At 40.5% G+C, this 21,868-nt stretch overlaps 1 protein-coding gene across 1 annotated transcript in view; it reads left to right on the forward strand.

Moving 5' to 3' along the window:
- The window catches only part of kdm5ba (lysine demethylase 5Ba), a 35,226-nt gene extending 19,837 nt beyond the window's left edge, over positions 1-15,389 (forward strand). The window contains exons 19-27 of the mRNA XM_083971100.1: positions 1,105-1,460; positions 2,820-2,958; positions 5,982-6,161; positions 6,913-7,077; positions 7,811-8,269; positions 10,508-10,607; positions 11,122-11,318; positions 13,010-13,300; positions 14,456-15,389. Of these exons, the coding sequence (XP_083827226.1) occupies positions 1,105-1,460; positions 2,820-2,958; positions 5,982-6,161; positions 6,913-7,077; positions 7,811-8,269; positions 10,508-10,607; positions 11,122-11,318; positions 13,010-13,300; positions 14,456-14,593 (2,025 nt within the window). The 3' untranslated portion in view covers positions 14,594-15,389. The remainder of the gene's footprint in view (positions 1-1,104; positions 1,461-2,819; positions 2,959-5,981; positions 6,162-6,912; positions 7,078-7,810; positions 8,270-10,507; positions 10,608-11,121; positions 11,319-13,009; positions 13,301-14,455) is intronic.
- The last annotated feature ends 6,479 nt before the right edge of the window (positions 15,390-21,868 follow it).

A 21,868-nucleotide genomic window follows, 5' to 3' on the forward strand; every position in this document is an offset into this window, starting at 1 on the left:
TCCAATGTAGACGCGACGTGCGCGCTCGTTACCCAAAGCGGCGCGTATCCGCGTGCATTCGGTGCGACGGCGCTGCCGTTTTTCCCCCCGTGCATGTCCGTTGCTGTGTCAGGCAGGTGTCTCCCACGGAGCTCTGCCCCGTTTCAGAGGTGAAGGAGAGACGTCGCCTCCGCGATGTAGAATGTGTTCAATTAAAGTGAAACTAACACATTATATAGGCCTATATGTCCATTACACACTGAATGGGATGTTAAATCCCATGTCTTTATTTCTTCAGTTTATTTTAATAGTAATAATTATGACTAACATTCAGTGAAGACCTAAAAATCAGTATCTCCATTTATTTTTTTAAAGCATTTTTAATATAGAAATGTTGGCCTTCTGAAAACTGTCCATCTATATGCACTCAATACTTGGTTGGGGTTGAACTACTGAAAATAGACTTTTCTGTGATATTGTTAATGGTGAGGCCCCCCCCCCCCCCCGCCAGACAATTCCTCTCTTTTTTGGTCCTGACCCGTTTGCATCCCTGCATCCAGTGCCATCGAAACTCAGTCCCAAAATCAGATTTGACAGAATTAAAGCAGCTTTGACAGTATCCCATACTTTTGGTGTACATCTCCAAGAACTGTTTCTGTTGCACAAGGTGTCATGCTTGTACTTACAATTGTCCTATATCTACAAAGTGCTTTTGGCTGCAAGCAAAAAGGCCATTACACGGAAATGGCTGCAGACAAATTTGCCATCAAAGAATGACTGGATCACCATTGTACAGCGAATTGTTCAATGAAATACAGTGCATGGAAAAACTGAAAAACTGACCTTTGTCCTAAGACTATGAGCTGAACAGTTTACCAAGTACTGGGAAAAGTGGACTTCATATTCTCTAACGTGTAACTCATTGTCTGTGTGAATGAAAACCCCATTTGCTCTAATGTATGCCCTATGTCAACCTGGTCAACCTGTCCGTTCTATATGATTTTTTTTTTTTTTTCTGTTTTTCTGTTTCATTGTTTGTCCTTTATTGTTGAAAAAAGAATTGAAAATTTAACAAAAAGAAAGTTAAAAAAAAAAAACAATTGTCCTATATTAAATATTCTCCAGGACCTGTTGACCAGAGTGGACGACTTCCAGCAGCGCAGCGAGCGGCTGCTCTCCGACGACTCCCCGAGCCCCCAGGAGCTGCAGGAGCTGCTGGACGTGAGTCTGGGCCTGGACGTGGAGCTGCCCCAGCTGCCGCTGCTGCGGGAGCGTCTGGAGCAGGCGCGCTGGCTGGAGGCGGTGCAGCAGGCCGGCCGCTGGCCCGACAGCCTCTGTCTGGACACCATGAGGCGGCTGATCGACCAGGGCGTGGGGCTGGCGCCGCACAGCTCCGTGGAGAGAGCCATGGCGCGGCTGCAGGAGCTGCTGACGGTGTCGGAGCAGTGGGAGGAGAAGGTGCTCAGCCTCATGGAGGCCAGGTGAGGATGCCCGCTGATAGAATAGAATAGAATAGAAATACTTTATTTAATCCCCGAGGGGAAATTTAAAATGTCACAGAGCAGCAGCAAGACAATACAGATCACAACACAGATCACAACACTGAAGTGAAATACATAAAGACATAAAAACACATAGTGTATTAAAACACAAAAAATAAATATAATAAAAGATGCGTGTAAAAGTTAAAAAGTGCTGGGTCCAGGATGCTTATGGTGAATGAATGAATCAGATTGAGGAGTTGTACAGCTGTATTGCAGTGGGAATGATCCTGGACCTGTTGAGTTAGCTTCAGGGTTTTGTACGTTTTGGAATTTAAAAACTTTTCCTGGAAAACTTTTGGAAACTGAAAGGGATAGTTCAACATTCTTGTTGAACTATTGTGGCCTTCAGGGACAGTTTTTCAGCAAGCAGTCTCTACATTTCCCTCTAAAACAACTCTGTCTGGTAACGTTCTATTATTATCTCATAGCGTGGTGAATGTGCAGGTCACAACTTGTCCACCAGAGCATTGTGGAGTTGTTGGATTGTGTATTTGATGAGTTTGATGAGGGAAACCAAGAAATCCCATGAGCCTCCGTAGCGTAGCTCTGAGCAGCTCACAGCTCTGCTCCGCCGTTCTAAAAATAGCTTGCACTGACAATTAAAGGTAACGAACCTACTGCTACGACTATAGGGATTATGGCAATGGGCCAGTTTTCCAAAATGTTGAACTTTCCCTTTAAGTACACCCCAATCTTCCCGTCAGGTCCGTGTGATGTGCGTTGCAAAGTGCGGTAGACTATTAGAAGACTATTTGAATGAATGAATGAATGAATGAAGGAAAGTTTATTTGAACACAGAATAAAAGAAGAACAAAATAAAAACAAACAAACAGCAATAAATACAAGACAACCACACAAAATGAAACAAAAACCAGACTTAACACTTATTTATGTTCAAAAGGAGTGGGAAGAAGCCAAAGCTTATTAAATCCCACCCCTTCTTCCTATGTTAATTCAATATCTAATTCAAAATCCTGTAATTAAAAAACGTATTATATTATAGCAGTTGTGAATGCACAGTTTTCTTAAATAACGGTGCCAGATGTGAGAACATGAAACCAGCTTAAACTTCAGACAGTGCAGAGTGAAATGTGCCAAGTCTGCAGAGCAGGATCATGGTGGATAAAGAGGATCATGTTGTTGTGACAGTGCTTAACCCGCTAATGGCTCAGAGAGACTCGACACAGCAGACACACACACACACCGATCTGATCTCATATTTGATGATTATATACACGACTGTCGGTGTCGGTCTCTGAACCTCCTCCTGTCTCTTCTCTTCTCGTCTCTTCTCAGGCCGTATCACAGCTTGGAAACACTTGACGCCGCTCTACAGGAAGTAGAAAACATCCCCGCTTACCTGCCCAACTGTCTGCAGCTGAAGGACGTCGTCACCAAGGCCAAGAGGTGGCTGCACGAAGCTGAAGCACTCCAGGTAGAAACATCTAACAGACAAAGAATTGGACCTCAGTGAGGCGCAATTAGAAATTTCAATCAGTAAAAGAAAACTCTGTAACTATCACATACGAGCTCTCTCTGAACTAACTAACTAACCCTCTCTCTGTGAACTCCTCCTCTCACATTGGAGGAAGTTGTCTCACTCTGTAACCGAAAAGTCAAGGTCACGGTCACATTTATTTACATAGCACCTTAGGGGAATGGCTAGTGTGACGTCACGAGTCACTTCCGTGTCCAACTCCTGCTGCGAACGTATACAGCAATGCATGTTCTTCATTGCTGTCCCCCCAAAACACACACACACACTCATTTATAAGTTACATACAGTCTATGGTTACATAGAGATGTTATATGAGGTAACGTTTGGCGCTAGTATAGCTACCAGCTAACTAACGTTTACCTCCGTGACTGGACCACTGCGATCCACTGGTCTCTGCCTCCTCCGGTAGTATTTACACATGTATACGGTCGCATTGTTTACGTTGTGTGTTTTAATTAATCCTGTAACGTTAACACATCACGGTGACCGCGGTGCGGCACGGTGACAGACAGGCTCATTAATGTGCAGAGGGACCATAGACTGTATAAAAGAGAGGGACGAGGTTAACTTTACAGCTTTTTCCTTCGTCCCCACAGTGACTCCCGACACTTAAACCTGATGCTTTTATACTGAAAAACTCTGACAAGTCAAACTTTAGGATGTGTTAGAGGACTAATTAATCTGTCTATGTCACTGAAACGGTAAACACAGCTGATCGATCGAAATAAATCACAGAGTGAATTCCCTTTCAGTCATTGAAAACAGCTGGTTCTTGAATGTAACTTGTAATGTACGTTCATCTTCTCTCTCTCTCTCTTTTTTTTTTTTTTTTTTTTTACAGTAAAAAAAAAAAATAGGCCTATATGCTATATTGTGCATTGAATTCATATACATGAATATATATGTTTATTTATTCATAAATTAAAGCTCCTGCGGTGTTTTTGACCCGGCTCTGCCTATTGTTTCTATACTGAATATCCTGCGATTGGACACGGAAGTGATGTTTTAGAATGTGATGACGTAGCCACTAGCCATTCCCATAGACAACCTAGGTTGACCAAGGTGCTTTACATAAGATAAAAAGCAATAAAATACATTGATACATATCCATAAGAACAACAACAAACACGTTTTTTTTCCAGAGTCTCTGATGACCGGATATGCAGTGGTAATAGATGTGTTTACAAAAGTACAGAAATTGGCTCGTTTTACTATTTTAGCATATTTAAAATTGTCGACTTCATCCATACAACCGTTCGTCTTGGACCCAGACAACGAAAACACAAACACGCAGCCTGAACCGACGTCACAGCATGTAACATGAATGAACTGGAAAGATTAGGAAACATTTAGTTTTGATTCATTCCCAGTGTATATATTATTTTGTAGATCAAAATACAGTTGAATATAAAATCCCATTGGCCACTTAACTGTTCACTGAGATATTTCTATATTCTTATTCTTCCCTTCAGCCATTGGTCATTCCTATGGATTTATGGAATTGACTTCATCTAAAATTCAGTTTACAGAACATAATACTGTTGTAATTCAGCTCTGAGACCGACACTGTAGATTCAGTCCTACACGTCACTATAAATGTGAGTGAGACGCTTGATAACTAACTTTTAAGTGGAGTTGTTTTACTCATAAGTCGACTCTTAGCAGTGTTGTTAGGAGTGATTCTAAGAAGCTGGATAAATACTTCAGCACACTCCTCATGATAAGACGCGTCCACGTCCTCTAGTACAAGTATCCAACATTTTAACCCTCCTGTCGTCCTTCTGGGTCAAATTGACCCAATCTGTTCCCTTCCTCCATCCTTCCTTTTTCCCTTCCTTCCTTCCCTTCATCCTTCCTTCTTCTTCCTTCCCTATACCTCCATCTTTCTTTCCTTCCTTTCTCTCTTCCTTCTTTGCACAATCCCTTTTCCCTTCTTTCTTTCTTCCTTGAACGAAACTGTTCCCTCCCTCCATCTTTCTTTACTTCCCTTTTCCCTTTCTTCTTTCCACAATACTTTTTCCCTTCCTTCCTTCCTTCCTTCTTTTCTTCCGACCCAATTGACCCAATCTGTTCCCTCCCTCCTTCTATCTTTCCTTCCTTTTTCCCTTCCTTCTTTCCTCCCATCTTTCCCTTTGTCCTTCCTTCCTTCCTTCCTTCCTTCCTTCCTTCCTTCCTTCCTTCCTTCCTTCCTTCCTTCTTTCCTCCCATCTTTCCCTTTGTCCTTCCTTCCTTTCTTCCTTCCATGTTTCCCTTTGTCCTTCCTTCCTTCCTTCCTTCCTTCCTTCCTTCCTTCCTTCCTTCCTTCCTTCCTTCCTTCCTTCCTTCCTTCCTTTCTTCCTTCCTTCCTCCCTTCCTTCCTTCCTTCCTTCCTTCCTTCCTTCCATCTTTCCCTTTGTCCTTCCTTCCTTCCTTCCTTCCTTCCTTCCTTCCTTCCTTCCTTCCTTCCTTCCTTCCATCTTTCCCTTCATCCTTCCTTCCTTCCTTCCTTCCTTTCTTCCTTCCTTCCTTCCATCTTTCCCTTTGTCCTTCCTTCCTTCTTTCCCTTCGTCCTTCCTTCCTTCCTTCCTTTCTTCCTTCCTTCCTTCCATCTTTCCCTTCGTCCTTCCTTCCTTCCTTCCTTCCTTCCATCTTTCCCTTCGTCCTTCCTTCCTTCCTTCCTTCCTTTCTTCCTTCCTTCCATCTTTCCCTTTGTCCTTCCTTCCTTCTTTCCCTTCGTCCTTCCTTCCTTCCTTCCTTCCTTCCTTCCTTCCTTCCTTCCTTCCTTCCTTCCTTCCTTCCTTCCTTCCTTCCTTCCTTCCTTCCTTCCTTCCTTCCTTCTCTTTGTCCTTCCTTCCTTCCTTTCTTCCTTGACCCAGGAGGACAAGAGGAGGGTTAAACATGTTTATACGTCTGAATAAAGCTGGAGAAGCAGAATAATAAATCTCCTTTTTAATGACAGTGTGTTCTCTCTCTGTGTGCAGCTGGGCGGTCGTATTCCTGTGCTGGACAGCCTCTCTGAGCTGGTTCTCAGAGCCGAGGGCATCCCAGTGAGGCTGGAGTCTCTGAGCCGACTGGAGGCGCTGGTCAGCGACGTCCAGACCTGGAAGGAGAGCGCCGCCAAGACATTCCTGCTGAAAAACTCCCCGTTCTCTCTGCTGGAGGTAAAACACAAACACACGGAAAGATATCACATCACACACCTGATTATAACACGTCAGGACCAACAGGTAATCAATCAATCAATCAATCAATCAATCAATCAATCAATCAATCAATCAATCAATCAATCAATCAATCAATCAATCAATCAATCAATCAATCAATCAATCAATCAATCAGGCTTTATTTGTATAGCACTTTTCATGCCCATGGCAGCTCAAAGTGCTTCACATGTTAAAAACAAGCAATATAGGGAACACATGTTAGGGAGACATATATAAATTCGCAAACACATACACATTCACACAATAATTTTAGAACATTGGATTTTATTGGGGAAACGCTATCTAATACTCACTCATTTGCAGTGGGGAAAACACTACATAAAATGAAGTAAAATAAATAAAATTGAGAAGAGGAGAAAGACACTAGGTAAAATGAAGTAAAATAGATAGAATGAGAAGATAAGAGAGATACTAGATCAAATGAGGTAAAATAGATAAAAAGAGAAGACGAGAAAGACTAGGTAAAATGAAGTAAAATAGGCAGGTGTAGTGGGATAAAATAGAGAAAAGAATGGATGAATTAAAATAGAATAAAAAAGATAATAATAGTAAACAAATAAATAATAAAATAAGATAAGATAAATTAAATGCATGTTTCAGAATAATAGAAAAAGTACGAATCAGTTAAAAGCAAGGCTAAAAAGGTAGGTAGGTCGGTAATGAGTGTGTGTGTGTTTGTTTTTTTTAGGTGCTTTGTCCGAGATGTGACGTCGGGTCGGTGCATCAGAAGTCACGATCTAAGAAGACGAAGGATTCTCCACAGATGAGTAAAAAATCCCCTTCACCTTCAAAACTGGAGTCGCTGTGTGACGTGGAGCGAGCGCTGTCGGAGAGCAAGGACTCTGCTTCTGCTGTGAGTGGAGCCGTTATCTGTTATCTGCTTTACTTTGCTCCTGTTGAAAACATAATGTAGTTGTATAACTTGTTTTTTTTTTATTACATAAAACACTCAGCTTGAATCAGATAAATGCAGAATAAAGCTTATAACACTCACTGTTTTTACCATAATATCTGGGTAAAGTTGAGTTTACTCATTCAAACTGAACTCAGACTGTACAAAATAATTATCACAGACTTTCATTAATAACCCAGAATCACTGAACTTGGTACAAACTGTCAGAGTTTCTTCGTTAATGCTCTAATTTAAATTAAACACGCTGCTGCTGTGTAGTGTTGTTGAATGTTGACTGATTAATATCGATTAATATTTTTTAAACTTCTACATGTCAACTTATGTAGTTTTAGTGGTACGTGCAACATACCGGCGGGCCATAATTAGATATTGTCATGCGGGCCAAAGATAATTGGACATAATTAAGCACTCGTGGGTCACATAAAATGACGTGGCAGGCCACATATGGCTCGCGGGCCTTGAGTTTGACACATGTGCTGTACATAATTTGAGTGCAAAGCAATAATGGCTGATACTACTCCATGTGATTTATGTGTATTTTTCGGCTCAATATGTTAATAAAGTTGGTTTAAGTGGGGGAAAAAATGCTGGAAAAAACCCAAACATGAGTATGGTGAATATTTGTGTATGGAGGTAAAATTAACAGATTTTCTCTCGTCTCGTCTCGTCTCAGATGACGACGCTGGCTGACGTCCACCAGAGGGAGCTGGAGATCCTGTTGGCTCTGAGGACGTCCAACGAGTCGAAGCTTCTTCCCGCCGCAGAGAGCTGCAGCAGCGGCAGCAGCTCGCCGCCGCCGAGCGTGTGCGTGTGCCAGAAGGCGCCGTCGGGGGCCATGGTGCAGTGCGAGCTCTGCCGGGAGCTGTTCCACCGCGGCGGCTGCGTGGACGGCGGCGGCGGCAGCGGCTCGGGGCAGCTGGAGTACGGCCAGGCCTGGCTCTGCCCGCTGTGCCGGCGCTCCAGGAAGCCGCCGCTGGACAAGGTGCTGCCGCTGCTCGCCGCGCTGCAGAGGATCCGGGTTCGACTCCCGGAAGGAGACGCCCTGCGCTTCCTCATCGAGAGGACGGTGCGGTGGCAGCACCGGGTGCAGCAGGCGTGCACCGAGGGAGCGCTGGAGAAGGTGTCCAAGACGGTGAGAGCAGAGCAGACGGGAAAGACCAGTTTTCCTGGTGCTTTGGGTGATTTAAAGGGATAGTTCACCCAAAATTGAAATTTCACTCATTATCTACTCCGACTCATGTGGACTAAGGGCTGGGAGAAGTTTCAGAGTCCTCCGTGGCTTCTCTGAGGGCGCTTTCACACCTAGTAGTCCGGACCAAGGTCCGGACTTAATTTTTTTTTTTGTTAAATTGTTTCCATATAGTCCAGTAAAGTTCGCTTTCACACTGCTGTTATGACAGCGGACTAAAGGATCTACCGACGTCATGACGGATGAGCGTGCGTCTGACGTTAGCGCATAGGAAGTGCTCTGAAAAAAATAAAATAAAAATGTGTAAAAAATAAAAATAAAAAATATAGCCTACTGCTGTGGTTTGTAATCGCGGTGCAGAAGAGTGAGTTTAGAGCTGATGAAAGGAGAGAAAAAAGAGGATTGTGCCGCGGCGAAATGCTCTCATTGATCAGAGCGGCAGCGATCAGCTGTTTTGTGTAGTGGAGGGGAACACACACACACACACACACGCTATGCACACACGCGCGCGATCCTCCTGTCAGATGCGGCTGCATCTCTCCAGGTCACTTGTGTGTGAGTGTGAGAGAAATAAAAGCTCTGACATGCTGGGGCAGACGTTGTTTGGTGTCACCCGCTGATCCGTCTTTTTCAGACTTTTTTCGGCGGAAAAAATATATATTCGGGTCATTATATAAAAAAATAGGCTTGCATGTATCGTTTGGGGATTTATATTAAACACTCTACTGTTTAATTCCGTGTAAACGTTTACAAGTGTAGCCTACACTGACACACCCATCCCTCTGACCAAATCTGGATATAATATGATCTCCTCCTCTCCCCAAGTGTCGCCGCGGCTCCTCTTTCCTTTTTTTCTGTTTATTTACTTTTTTCGGCACGAGCGCATCTGACGTTATTTCCTGTGTTTGGTGTGATAGTTCGAACCTTCCAAAAAAATGCTTTCACACTACGCAGCAGCGGACCTTGGTCCGGGATAGTCCGGACCGAGACCACCTCCTGAGGCTGGACCAAAGACTCGGTCTTTAGTCCGGACCGTGGTCCGGGGGAGCTTTCACACCTGTCAATTTGATCCGAACTATCAGGAAAGTCCGAAAGTCCGGACCAAAGGAGGTAGGTGTGAAAGCCCCCTGAGTTACAGGGGGTCTCGGCGTAGCAGTGCATGTCCATATAACGGTTGCAAATGGATACCAACTGTCTTCGTAACAAAAAGACACACCAAAAAACATCCAAATACCTCCATGCTGCTCGTATGTAATGTCCGTCTTGTATTGAAGCCCTGAAATGCGAAATTGTCCCGAAAAAAATTGAATAAGTCTATTTTTCAAGCTTGTTTGTAGCGGAAGCTTCTCGAAACTCCTCTTCCCGGTTCGTCAAATTTGGACGAACTGGGAAGAGGAGCTTCCGCTACAAACAAGCTTGAAATATAGACTTATTCAATTTTTTTCGTCTTCTCCTAAATTCACCAAAAGTTAGTCTGACCCATGTCATGTCAGGTCTCATTGTAATGCTCTCTCTCTCCTGAACAATGATGTAGGCTACAAACATGGTAATTTCCTTCGTATCCGCAAATCATAAAAGTACGATTGACAGTAACAATCTATGGAATTTTACAGTACAAATCTTTAGGCCGTTTTCTCAGAAAGAGTTTTTCCTCAGACTCTGAGCTAGAAATCTCCACTTCAGCAGCACTTACAGACACCAAACCTTCCAGTTTGATCCCTTTCTATATTCTGAAGGTTTTCACAGAGGGGATTGTTGATACATCATTCACAGCCTGATTTATACAACATTTTATTCCTAAAAACATGGAGATATTTTCTCATTTACAGAGTGATAAAAAGAGATATCCAAAATCCTCCTCTGTAAAAACTTCTGACTCTAATATGTCATCAAAATAAAACAAGAATTTTGAATGTTCAGATTTCTGTTCTGGAAATGTGTATGCAAATTAGCTCATATTTAATTAGATATTGCTTCATTTACATATTTAAACAAAACTTGTAATACAAAAGAATATTTGTCTTCATGTAAATAATAAACTTGGGAAGTTTCATGGTGATAACTGTTAGTTTAATATATATATTTTTACTCTTTTCACCTGTAGTGTCTCACCTTAAAGTCACTGTCAAAGCGCTCGTGTGTGTTTGTGTGTGTGTTTTATTAGTTTTTTTATCGTTTCAGGGGCGAGTTGGACCCAGAATATCATCATCATCATCGCATCAGACTCAGGAAATCAACGGTTCATCTTTTTACACAGAGCATCAGTCGGTTCCTCTCCAGGGTCGGTGTTTTAAACCTTTTTTTTTTAAGTTTCTGTATCACCATTTGTGGAGTAAAACTGTGGAATAATATGAGTACAGAAATCAAAAACATTTCGAGTGTAATCATGTTTAAAAAGAGACGTAAAGAAATGATTCTCCAGAGGTACATTGAATAATTCACACAAGGTGTTTGCTTGCTTACTATTTCGGATTAAAATGTGGCAGGAAATGGTACATAGTGTAATGGAGGAATGAAATAATAAATGTATGTTTTTGTGCTATGATTTTAATTAGAACATATAGTTAAAATTATAGGGGTAGGATTAGATAAGTTTATACTTCTTCCTACTCCTTTTCGCTCATATAAACTGCGTTGCTTATGAGATGTTACTTTTTTGTGTATACATTTTTGCTGTTCACTTATTTCCTTGTTATTATATTATTATTTTATCTTATTTATCTTAACACACACAGTTGTAGTATTATTTAACTCATCTAACCTCCGTCGTTGTGTGTGTGTGTGTGTGTTTACAGGACTGGGTGCGGAGCTGGACGAGCTGATGGTGGAGGGTTTCCTGCTGCAGGTCACGCTGCCTGAGACGGAGCAGCTGTACAGATACCTGCTCTACAAACTGGCCCCGCTGCCCTCGCACAGCGCCCCCTGTGGGAACCAATCAGAGCCGGAGCAGCCGTCGCCCAGGGGAAGCCCCCACCACCACCACCACCACAAGGTAACCAGGATGACACCCCCAAGTGGAAAAACTCAACATGTATTCATTCATTCATTCATTCATTCTTTCTTTATTTGTTCCTGTCATGAAAGTGTAGAGTACAGTACAATACAATATGATGTTAGACAAATCCATAAATATATTGGAACACTTTTCATGATTGGAAAGGAGCAGTGAGAAGAATATAATTCTTATTTATGTCGGCCTCTAATTTAAAGCCCCAGTATGTAACTTATTTGGCTTTTTATTAGCAAAAATCAAATATGTCTATAAATATGTATTTCACTGAAGGTGAATCACAGCTGCATCCAAAGTAAAGCTTTCTGGTTCCTTAGAATGAGTTGTTACAAGTCGTTACAAATACATAAGTGGGCGACGCACCGAACCGAGGCGGCCATGTTGCATCGTGACCGTAGGTAACCACGGAAACTGAGCGGAGCTGTGGGCTCGGCCTGTTAAAACTGTCACCACTGTGTAGTGTGAGGAAGGACGGAGGCACTGGTGTTGCATTCAGGTGCAGTCAGGAATTTTAGGTCTTCATTAAATGTGAAGCCATAATCATTACAATTAAAAGAAATTAAATAAATAAAGACATGAAATGTTTCATTCTGTGTGTAATGGATCTATATATAGTTTCACTTTTTGAATTGAATTACTGACGTGAGAGAAAGCTCCCGCACACTGTCATCACTTGCAAAGATTTTATTGAGCTGAACAACGTTTCGGTCCTTAGACCTTCGTCAGGTTCTGAAGGTGTGTGTGAGGGAGGGGAAGGTATAAATAACCTCAGAACCAATCAGCGTCCTCACGTGACAACACCACAGAGGAAAAGTTACATATAGTATCAACAAAATATACACATTGTATCAAAATACACATTACATTAAGGAATCTCATACATTAAAGGAAAAACTTCCGAATAGTTAAAAGTTTTTTAAGATTTTTAAGACCCTGAGGGGCACTCAGGGAAACAAAGAATATAGAAAAAATATCTAGAAAAACATCTTTTTGACAAAATACAAAGTCATCCAACGATTAAAGTAGCCTACATATCTGAAATAGGCCTACATGTAAAGACACCGAACAAACCCACATCGAAAAAAACATCATATCATATCGAAAATATCGAAAATACAAACATTATTCATTTACTGCAAGCATTAGACATTTTTAAAATTTCTTTAAATTTTTAAAAAAAATTTTAGGCCAAAGAGGGGGGTTAGGAAGAAACCTGTCAAAATGATCATAAACACACTTTAAGAGGCAAATTCTCATTCAGACCTCTAGGTGGCAGAGTCTGTAAGTTGTAAATCCAGAATGCTTCACGACGTTTTAACAGCAAGTCATGATCCCCCCCCCTGCGTGGTGAATTGAATTACTGACATAAATAAACTTTTCCATGATAATTTAATTTATACAGATGCACCTGTAACTCGGGTCGGGTTGAACCACAGGCTTCCTTGCTTTTTTTTTTTTTGGGGCCGTGTTCGGGCCGAGGATTGATGCCCATGAGTCCGGATGGGTGTTTTAATTTTCAGGACTTGTAGAAAATAGAAAAATAGAAACAGACACGACTTCTAACTGAGACTCGGCTTTTATTTACTCAAATCTGGAGCTAGACCGGTCCAGTGCAGGAGAGCAGCATCTATCTGAGAATCAACGGCGTTGTGTTTGTGTTTGTGTTGTTGCAGAACGGCGTGTCCGGTCAGAAGAAGGAGGCGGTGAACGGTCAGAGCAAACGGACCAAGAGGCGGAAGGAGAGCTCGGACTCGCAGCACAGCGACGGCGCCAAGAAATGCCGAAAGAAGAAGTCGTCGAAGAAGAGCAAAGAGAAAGAGAAAGAGAAAGAGAAGGAGAGGAGCGAAGAAACCAAGAGGACGAGTTCCCCGTCGCACACGGCGTCCGACCCGGCGCCGTCGGACTCGGAGGAAGACTACTCGCTGTGCGCCGCGCCGTGGTGCCGCGAGCCCGAGGGGGACGAGGTCGGTGTGACTACAACACATGCAGAATTTACTTTTTTTAAATAAATACTTATTCTTTCTTTTTAATGTTTTCTTACATCCACTTTTACATCAGAAGTGTTTTAATTTAACCAGTGGCCTTAATAACCAATTAACATAATATTTTTATTTATTTTTAAGATATTTTTTGGGGCATTTTTGCCTTTAATGGACAGGACAGTGGAGAGAGACTGGGGAAATGACACACAGAACAGATCGGCACAGTCAGGATTCGTACTTGCGATCACTGCATTGGCCATTGCCAACATGTGACGTCCTCTTAACCTCTAAACCACTGAGCCCCCCCCCCCCCCCCCCCCCCAAAAAAAAAACCAGCATAAAATAAGAGAGAGAGAGAAGCAGAGCAAATTAAAATAAAAAATACTATAGAAAACAAAACAAAACAAAAAAAACACATAACATCTTTATATCAAAAATAAAACAGATCGTTTTAGATTTATTCATTCATTTCTTGATCCATCAGAACTGTAAAACATCTTTAGGATACGTCTGACTTTGAAAACAGGTTCTTGATTGTAACTAGGTCAATGACCGAGAGTAAATTCGATCAGCTGTGTTTACCGTTTCAGGTGTCATAGTTATGTTGGTTAGACAGATGAATTAGTCTCTAACACATCCTACAGTTTGACTTGTCAGAGTTTTTCAGTATAGAAGCAACTCAGGTTTAAAGGGATAGTTCACCCAAAATTCAAATTTCCTCCGTGCCTTTCAGCGGGGCTCCATGCAGCACTGCATGTCCATATGACGGTAGCGAACGCGGCTCACTTTTCTTCGTCCAAAAAGACACACCAAAAAAACATCCAAATACCTCCATAGTGCTCGTCTGTAATGCCCCTCTTGTATTGAAGCCCCGACATGAGAAACTGTTCCGAAAAAAATTAAATAAGTCTATATTTTAAGCTTGTTTGTAGCGGAAGCTCCCAGTGTCTCAGTTCACTGCTCTGCCGGTGCAAATCGCGCGAGATTTGCATTCTTTGCTACTTTTAATAGTATTTGTAAGACACACATCCTTTTCCTGCTAAGAGTTACATCTGATTTCATCCCCAAGAATAACTTCTAACCCGTCTTTCTGAACATTAACTTTTAAAAACTCATCCTGTTGTTGTCTCTCCTCAGGTGAACTGGGTCCAGTGCGACGGCAGCTGCAACCAGTGGTTCCACCAGGTGTGTGTGGGTCTGTCTGCAGAGCGAGCAGAGAGGGAGGATTACATCTGCATCAGCTGCACGCAGCCCGACTACAAGAAAGGAGAGTGAAGAAGACCAAAAAACAAAAACAAAAAGTGACTTGTGAAGGATTCGGCAGCAGCACTTCAGCACACACACACACACACACACACCTGAACCTGAGCTGTGTGTGTGCTCTGTGGCCACGCCCCCTCGTCCCCTCTTTACCGTCTGGCTTGCCCTTAGTGAACATGGTGCTATTCCCTTTTTTTTTTTTTTTTGTTTCCTTCCCAGAGTTACAAAAAGACTTCTGTCACTGTTTTGAACGTCACGTGGCTCATTTTTCAAGCCAATCAACTAACAACAACAACAACGAACCCTTTCTGAAACTTTCCAAGACTCGGTGATGCAGATGTACAAAAAATACAAAACAAAACACACAAAAAAACAGCAAAAATGTTTCAAGAACCAACAGCGCAGGGATTTTTCAACCAAAAAAACAAAACAAAACAAAAAAAAGTCAATTTGACGTTACATTTTCAAACCGTTTCTTTCTTTTTCTTCTTTTTTTTTTTTTTACATGCATCAGAACAATGTGAAATTTATCTTTTCTCTTGTAGAGTAATTATTATTTATCTAAGCAATAACGGAACTGATTAATTGAAGTTCACTTTTTCTCCTGAACTGTATATTTGTGCTTAGACATTCTTTGGTAGGTGCCTGCAGCAGGCATGAAGCTAAAATAAAAACAAAACAAAACAAACCCTGAAGAATTCACTTTATCAAATCCTCTGATATGACACAGTTCAGTCACACATTTGTGAACAACTCGAATCAGAAGCAGCAGAGACAAAAGACACTGTACGTCTGAGCTGGTTGATCCAAACACAGATCAGAAGTTTGCACCTGGAGAAAAAAAAATCACCTTTGACTTTGAGACGAAGTCAAGTTTCCTTTTTTTTTTTTTTTTTTTTTTTGCGCTGTCGATGGAGGAAAAAAAAAGAAAACGAGCCCTGGATTTGTCGTTTGTTCTCGGAGCTGGTGATGAGACTTGATGACGACGATGTTCACAAAGTTAATTAAGAATGAACTGTCCGACATCAAAGGAATGTACATTTTGTTTTTAGGGTGGATTTTTTTTTTCTTTTTTTTTTTCCCTTTTTATGGTTTAGGATGAAAATATTGTGTTGGACTTTAGATTTAACACAGACTGTGTGATTTATTTGCCACGGGTATATGACCTTTTTCTGCTCCTTTGGGTAAATAATATAATTCATATGTTGCAGTTTGCATTATAAAATAAAAATGTTTGTTCCCATGTGCCTGGATTTGTCAAGTTACACACACACACACACACACACAACGCTGACTTTGAATATTACAGTTTTTCTCAGTTGGTTTGGCTCATTTCTCGAAACAGAAATTGCATTCTCTAAACTCTTAAGACCATTTGGCAAAACAGTGTTACAGTTCAGCACAACACTATAGATCACTTGCAAAAGTGCATCTCTCTCTCAAAACAGTTCACTCGTGTCAAAACTAAATTTCCTTCTCGTACAAATAGTCAGTTTCCGTCCCTTTGGCATCGTGTGGTCACTGCAAGTCAAAATGTTTAGATGTTTTGTCACTATTATATATGGCAGAGGAGCATTGAAATGTCCCTCATGTCCACCTCTCAGTCTGAGCCGTCCTTTATTCAATAGTTACTGCACTACTACTACTGTACTTTTTTTTTTGTCTAGCTAACGGAATACTATTATATATATATATATATATATATATATACAGGTAATACTCAGAAAATTAGAATATCGTGAAAATGTTCATTCATTTAAGTAATTCAACTTAAAAGGTGAAATGAATATATTATTTAGACTCATAACAGGCATTGCAAGATATTTCAAGCTTTTATTTGTTAGAATTTTGATTATTATGGCTTACAGCTTATGAAAACCCCAAAATCAGAATCTCAAAAAATTTGAATATCGTGAAAAAGTTCAATGTTGTAGCTCAAATTGTCAGCCAATTAATCCAAAACACCTGCAAAGGGTTCCTGAGCCTTTAAAAGCTCTCTGTCTGGTTCAGTACAGTTCGCAATCATGGGGAAGTGAATGAACTTTTTCACGATATTCTAATTTTCTGAGTATTACCTGTATATATACGTATACTAATACGGAAATTGTGTATAAAACTGGAGAATTTCAAAGGAGGTTAAGTCGAAAGCAACTGGACTTAGTTATTTGTCTAGGAAGACGTTTCACCTCTCATCCAAGAGGCTTCATCAGTTCATGTAGCATCTGACCAGGCTGGGACTGGTCCCAGGCTTGATGAAGCCTCTTGGATGAGAGGTGAAACGTCTTCCTAGACAAATAACTAAGTCCAGTTGCTTTCGATTTAACCTCCTTTGAAATACTATGACCTGGACAAATGAGAATATGCACAGGCTTAAAACTGGAAAAAAAAAGAAAAAAAAAAAAGATTTACAGTAATGGAAGCCTCCAAGGTTTGACATCACAGATTGCACTCGTACTGCCATTTTTATTCACACATAAAGTAACTTACATACACCAGAGTAAGAAAAAAATGTATACAGCATAATACACTGTAATATTAAACACAAACAAGGAAAATTATATGTAGAGCCTACAGTGCTGTGAATATATGGTAGTATCTTCTTAATTTTGACAATTGAACAGACTATTGTGCATGTGATGACTTATAGAATGAAATGAGGCCGACATGTTTTGGAGAGAAAAACCATTAGACTGAGAATCAACTATCAGTTTAGATCAATAAGATCTATTCACCTGGACACTGTGCTACTGTAGCTACCTGTACTTAATCATTTGCAAAGATGTATGAAGACATTTGCAATTTGATGAAATGAATGAGAAATACAATTCTGTTGTGAACAAATACGAAGTGGTTTGGAGGTTTGTCCGTGTTTTGAGAATGTAATTTCCCAAACCAATGGAGAAAAACTGTAATAACCCAGAGTCACCACAGCTTTTCTAAAATTTATATATTTGCACATATTTTATTTGTGCAAATAATAAAACTGTGAAACTGTATTGTTGAAATCAGCAGTTGGGACCAGCAGCAGTAGCCTATCTTCTTGGATCAGCAGGAGTCCAGTTAGGTGAAGCGACTGCAGAAAGATACTGAAAAATGCACATTTTATTGTGTATTATATTATATTATCATTGTATCAACAGAAAAGCACATTTCAGGTGAGTTGTTTTCTTTCTTTTATACTCTACTAATAATTTACTGGTAGTGAAGAGTTCATGGTTTGTGTTCAGCAGTGTTGGGAACGTTACTTTTAAAAAGTAATTAGTTATAGTTACTAATTACTTCTCCCAAAAAGTAACTGAGTTAGTAACTCCACTACTTCACTATAATAGTAACTAGTTACCAGGGAAAGTAACTATTGCGTTACTTTTTCTTTCTTTTTTTTTAAGTTTAAATATGTCGAAGAATTTGGATTTTTTCTCTCTCATTTTTAAATTGTATTTTATTGTTTTCATATATTTCACTGATCGCAATTATGGAATGCGAGTGTGTGTTTTATTGAAAGCGAGGCTGGTGTGCCTATGAAAATAGGTTACAGTGGGTTTTTTAAGTGCTGTGGCTACAAGCAAATCTCATATTGTCTCTGTACAAAGACAACAAAGACCTTTTTAAATGTGAAAACAGCAGAGACCTATTCAAGATTTGCGTTTAATAACAGGCGAAACATCGAAATTAATTTATTCATGGCCACATTAAGTGAAATGATTAACTTTACCGATTATCCATCTGATTATCTGTCCTGCTGCGAGCGCACAACAGGGTATCTGCGGATCCTTAAAAAGTCTTAAATTCATGTATCTAAAATTAAGGCCTTAAAAAGTATTAAATTTATTAGAAAATTCTAAGATGGTCTTAAATATATAATACACAGCATCATAAAATATGTATGCACTTAAACTTTTATATGAAATAACAGGGTATGCGCGCGGGGTCTTAAAAAGTCTAAAATGTGAAAATCTAAATTTTAGGTCTTAAAATGTCTTAAATTTGTTGAATTATTGTGTTCAAGTCTTAAATAATTTTAGACAGGTCTTACATTTTCTTATGCCCACCATGGGCGAGCATTTCACTCGCATTTGCCCCTAAAAAAAACAAACATGTGTGAACCGGAAAAATCACAAAAAGAAAGAGCACACGATTGGTCAAAAACTACAAATCCCACAATTATCTGGCCTCAACAATAACAGTAGTTAGTGTAAGTAAGGGAGAGTGGAGCTGTAGGTGAAAAGAGGAAACAACGCCACGTCTGGTCCTGTTCTATGTTGTTCGTTCACACCGTCACCGTTTATTCGTTACGTCCGCGGTGTAAAAGGCCGTGACGCAAAGACGCGATTAGGCGCGAGACGCGATTAGGCGCGAGACGCGGTAGACGCGACTTTTTTTTTTTGCGACACAATACACGGGATTCTTTTATGGCGACGGGACCTTCGCGTCTTCGTCCTTTTCATCGTGTTTGGAGGAACACGAGGAACGCTTTTTTTTTCGCTCGAGTTTATACGCGCGACCAAACGCGAGATACGCGAGAAATGCGATTTATCGCTCGTTTTGACTTTGTGTAAATTCGCGTCTTCACGAGCCCGCCCATTTTCACTACAACAACAACATTTCTGCTCTCACCAACCATGGTTGAGGTCACAACGCTGCTGTAGCTGCTCTGGAAGAGTTCCAGCTGATGAGCTACAGAGACTTTAGAGTCAAAGAGGAGCAGTGCGTCGCTGTGTCGGACTGTTTGGATTTAATGAAGAAGCTGCACAGAGTCAGGTGAGCAGAAGCTCAGGACAAACACTTCGCTCCGGGACATAATGTAGCTACACCTCACATGTTCTTGTCTTTTACCTCAGGGAGATTAAAGTAGTGTCTGTTTCCACTTTCCCTCCGATCTCGGCAGCTTCCCTCTGCTAGTTTGTGTGTGTGAGGCTAAACTGCGTGCGTGTGTGGTTTGTGTACAAACTGAACACTGCCTCTGATTGGCTTAGCATGAAACCTTACTCTGCCTCAACCAATCATCATCACTTATGCGGTTGTCTCGTCCCTCCCTCCTCCCCCCTCCCCTCACCAAAGGAGAGGAGGAAAAAAAAACAACAGTTTAGCAGCTTCTGTGTCTGAGATGAGATGAGCCAAGTCGGAGGACAACGGCTTCAAAGTAGTTTGTAACGCGCCTCATTTAATTGTCGGTAACGGCGTTGTAACGGTGGAAATAGTAATTAGTTAGATTACTCGTTACTGAAAAAGATAACGCCGTTAGTAACGCCGTTTATTTTAACGCCGTTATTCCCATCACTGGTGTTCAGACAGCAATGGAAATTTTCTCCTATCGATAAAAAGCAGTGACACTTGAGCCTGAACAAACTGTGAATCTCAACAGAAAAAGGTCAAAATGCAGCGGTGCTCATTACGTTTTCCCACCTGTTTGGCCGTGCACGTGTTAAAACCAAAAACATTTCATTTACAAAACCTGGTTTCTGTGTTTCTGTATCCACATTTTATGAAAAATTACAGAACAGAAAAGTTTAGTAGCTCTGAGTTTGTTTGTTTTTTACTTTTGAAAGTATATTCGGGCGTTTTTATTTTGCCCTTATTTCATAGTGAGAGAGACAGGAAATAGGGAGCCAGGTAGGGGGGGAATGACATGGCAGTAAAGGGCCGCACCAGGGTTTGAACCTGGCCCGACTGCAGAGAGGATTGTAGGCTATGGGTCACTTGCTCAACCACTGCGCCACACGGTGCCCCATCTCTGAGTACTGTGTAAGAGATAAGATATAATCCTTTATTTGTCCCACAATGGGGAAATTAACAGGGTTGTAGCAGCAGACGACACAGAAATCTATAGGACAGATAATAAATAGCAGTAAAAAGAGAGCAGTATTTGTAGTAGAGTATGATTAAAGGGATAGTTCAACATTTTGGCTTGAAGGTTTTTTTTTTATACAACTTTATTGACAACAAGAGTATACACAGGATTGAATACAGTTAGATGAAATAAGTGCACAACATTAATACACAACCAAACCATCATACATACGCCAGGGGATGACAGCAAAACAGAAAAAACATAAACTTAAATAAATATTTTGTAAAGCTTACAAAGATCATACGTTTTAACAGCTTTTTTATTCTCACAATCACAGAGGGAGGAGATATATTGACCAACATATGCAGACAGTTCCAAGAAGTTTGGCTTCTTACCAGAAAATTTAGATTTATGTATATAAAATTTAGATAAAATAATTAACAAATTAATCATATAAAACTGAGAATTTAGTTTTTTTTTAATCATATTCACTGTAGCCAAACAAAACATTTTTCCAGCATAAATTAAACTGGGGATAAATATGATCACTGATAAAGCGTGCCAGTCTGCTCCAAAGTTGTCTGGTGTGTGGGCTAGCCGCTAGACCAAAATAAATGAACCAAGGTTTCGTTGACAGAGACACAGTGGGTACAGTTCACATCAATGTCCTTCTTAAGCCTTTGTATATAATGATTAGTTGGGTAAAATCTATGAAGCATTTTAAATGAAATATCTTTGACCTTGTTGGTTTATGAGGAATCTACCCCCTTGCAACTGATACATTTACAATCAATCATGGTGTAGAGACAAGATCATTAGGCTACTATGCATATACTACAGAGAGAAATTTGAAACATAATTAAGTAATCAAACATAATTTAGTAAGCAAAACAGACAGTAAAATAGGATGCTCTTGCAGAATTCATACATCACAGTTCATGAGAAATAGATTACTATAGCTTATTCATAAACAAGGAAAAACAATGAAAAGCGAGAATTATTAACTTTGATTCACCAATGAATACCTCATGTAAACAGAAGTAATAGATGTAAAGAAGTTATTCGATGGAAACGTCCAATTTTACCCTGACTTTACTGTTGCACCAGGAAAACACTTTATTGTTGCAATTTATTCATAAGAATACATTTTTTCATGAGAAAATTATATGTTTTTTTAGCAGGTGTGTGGGCCAGACCAAAATAAATGAGACACAGTGGGTCCAGTTCACATCAATGTCATTCTTAAGCCTTTGTATATAATGATTAGTTGGGTAAAATCTATGAAGCATTTTAAATGAAATCTCTTTGACCTTGTTGGTTAAAAAAAACGTAGCCTATTAGGTAGTAGCCAGAACTTTTCCCAATTAATATTTCCAACAAATGTAGACCAGTAGGATAAAGCAGAGGGTGAACTTACAATATCTTATTTTGGCTTGAAGTCCCTCTCCCCAGACTCTAGTTTTGTACGCGTGTTGGTGACGTCGACAGGGGGCGTGGCCTCT

This window comes from Trachurus trachurus (genome assembly GCF_905171665.1).
Source record: "Trachurus trachurus genome assembly, chromosome: 5".
Classification (NCBI taxonomy): domain Eukaryota; kingdom Metazoa; phylum Chordata; class Actinopteri; order Carangiformes; family Carangidae; genus Trachurus; species Trachurus trachurus.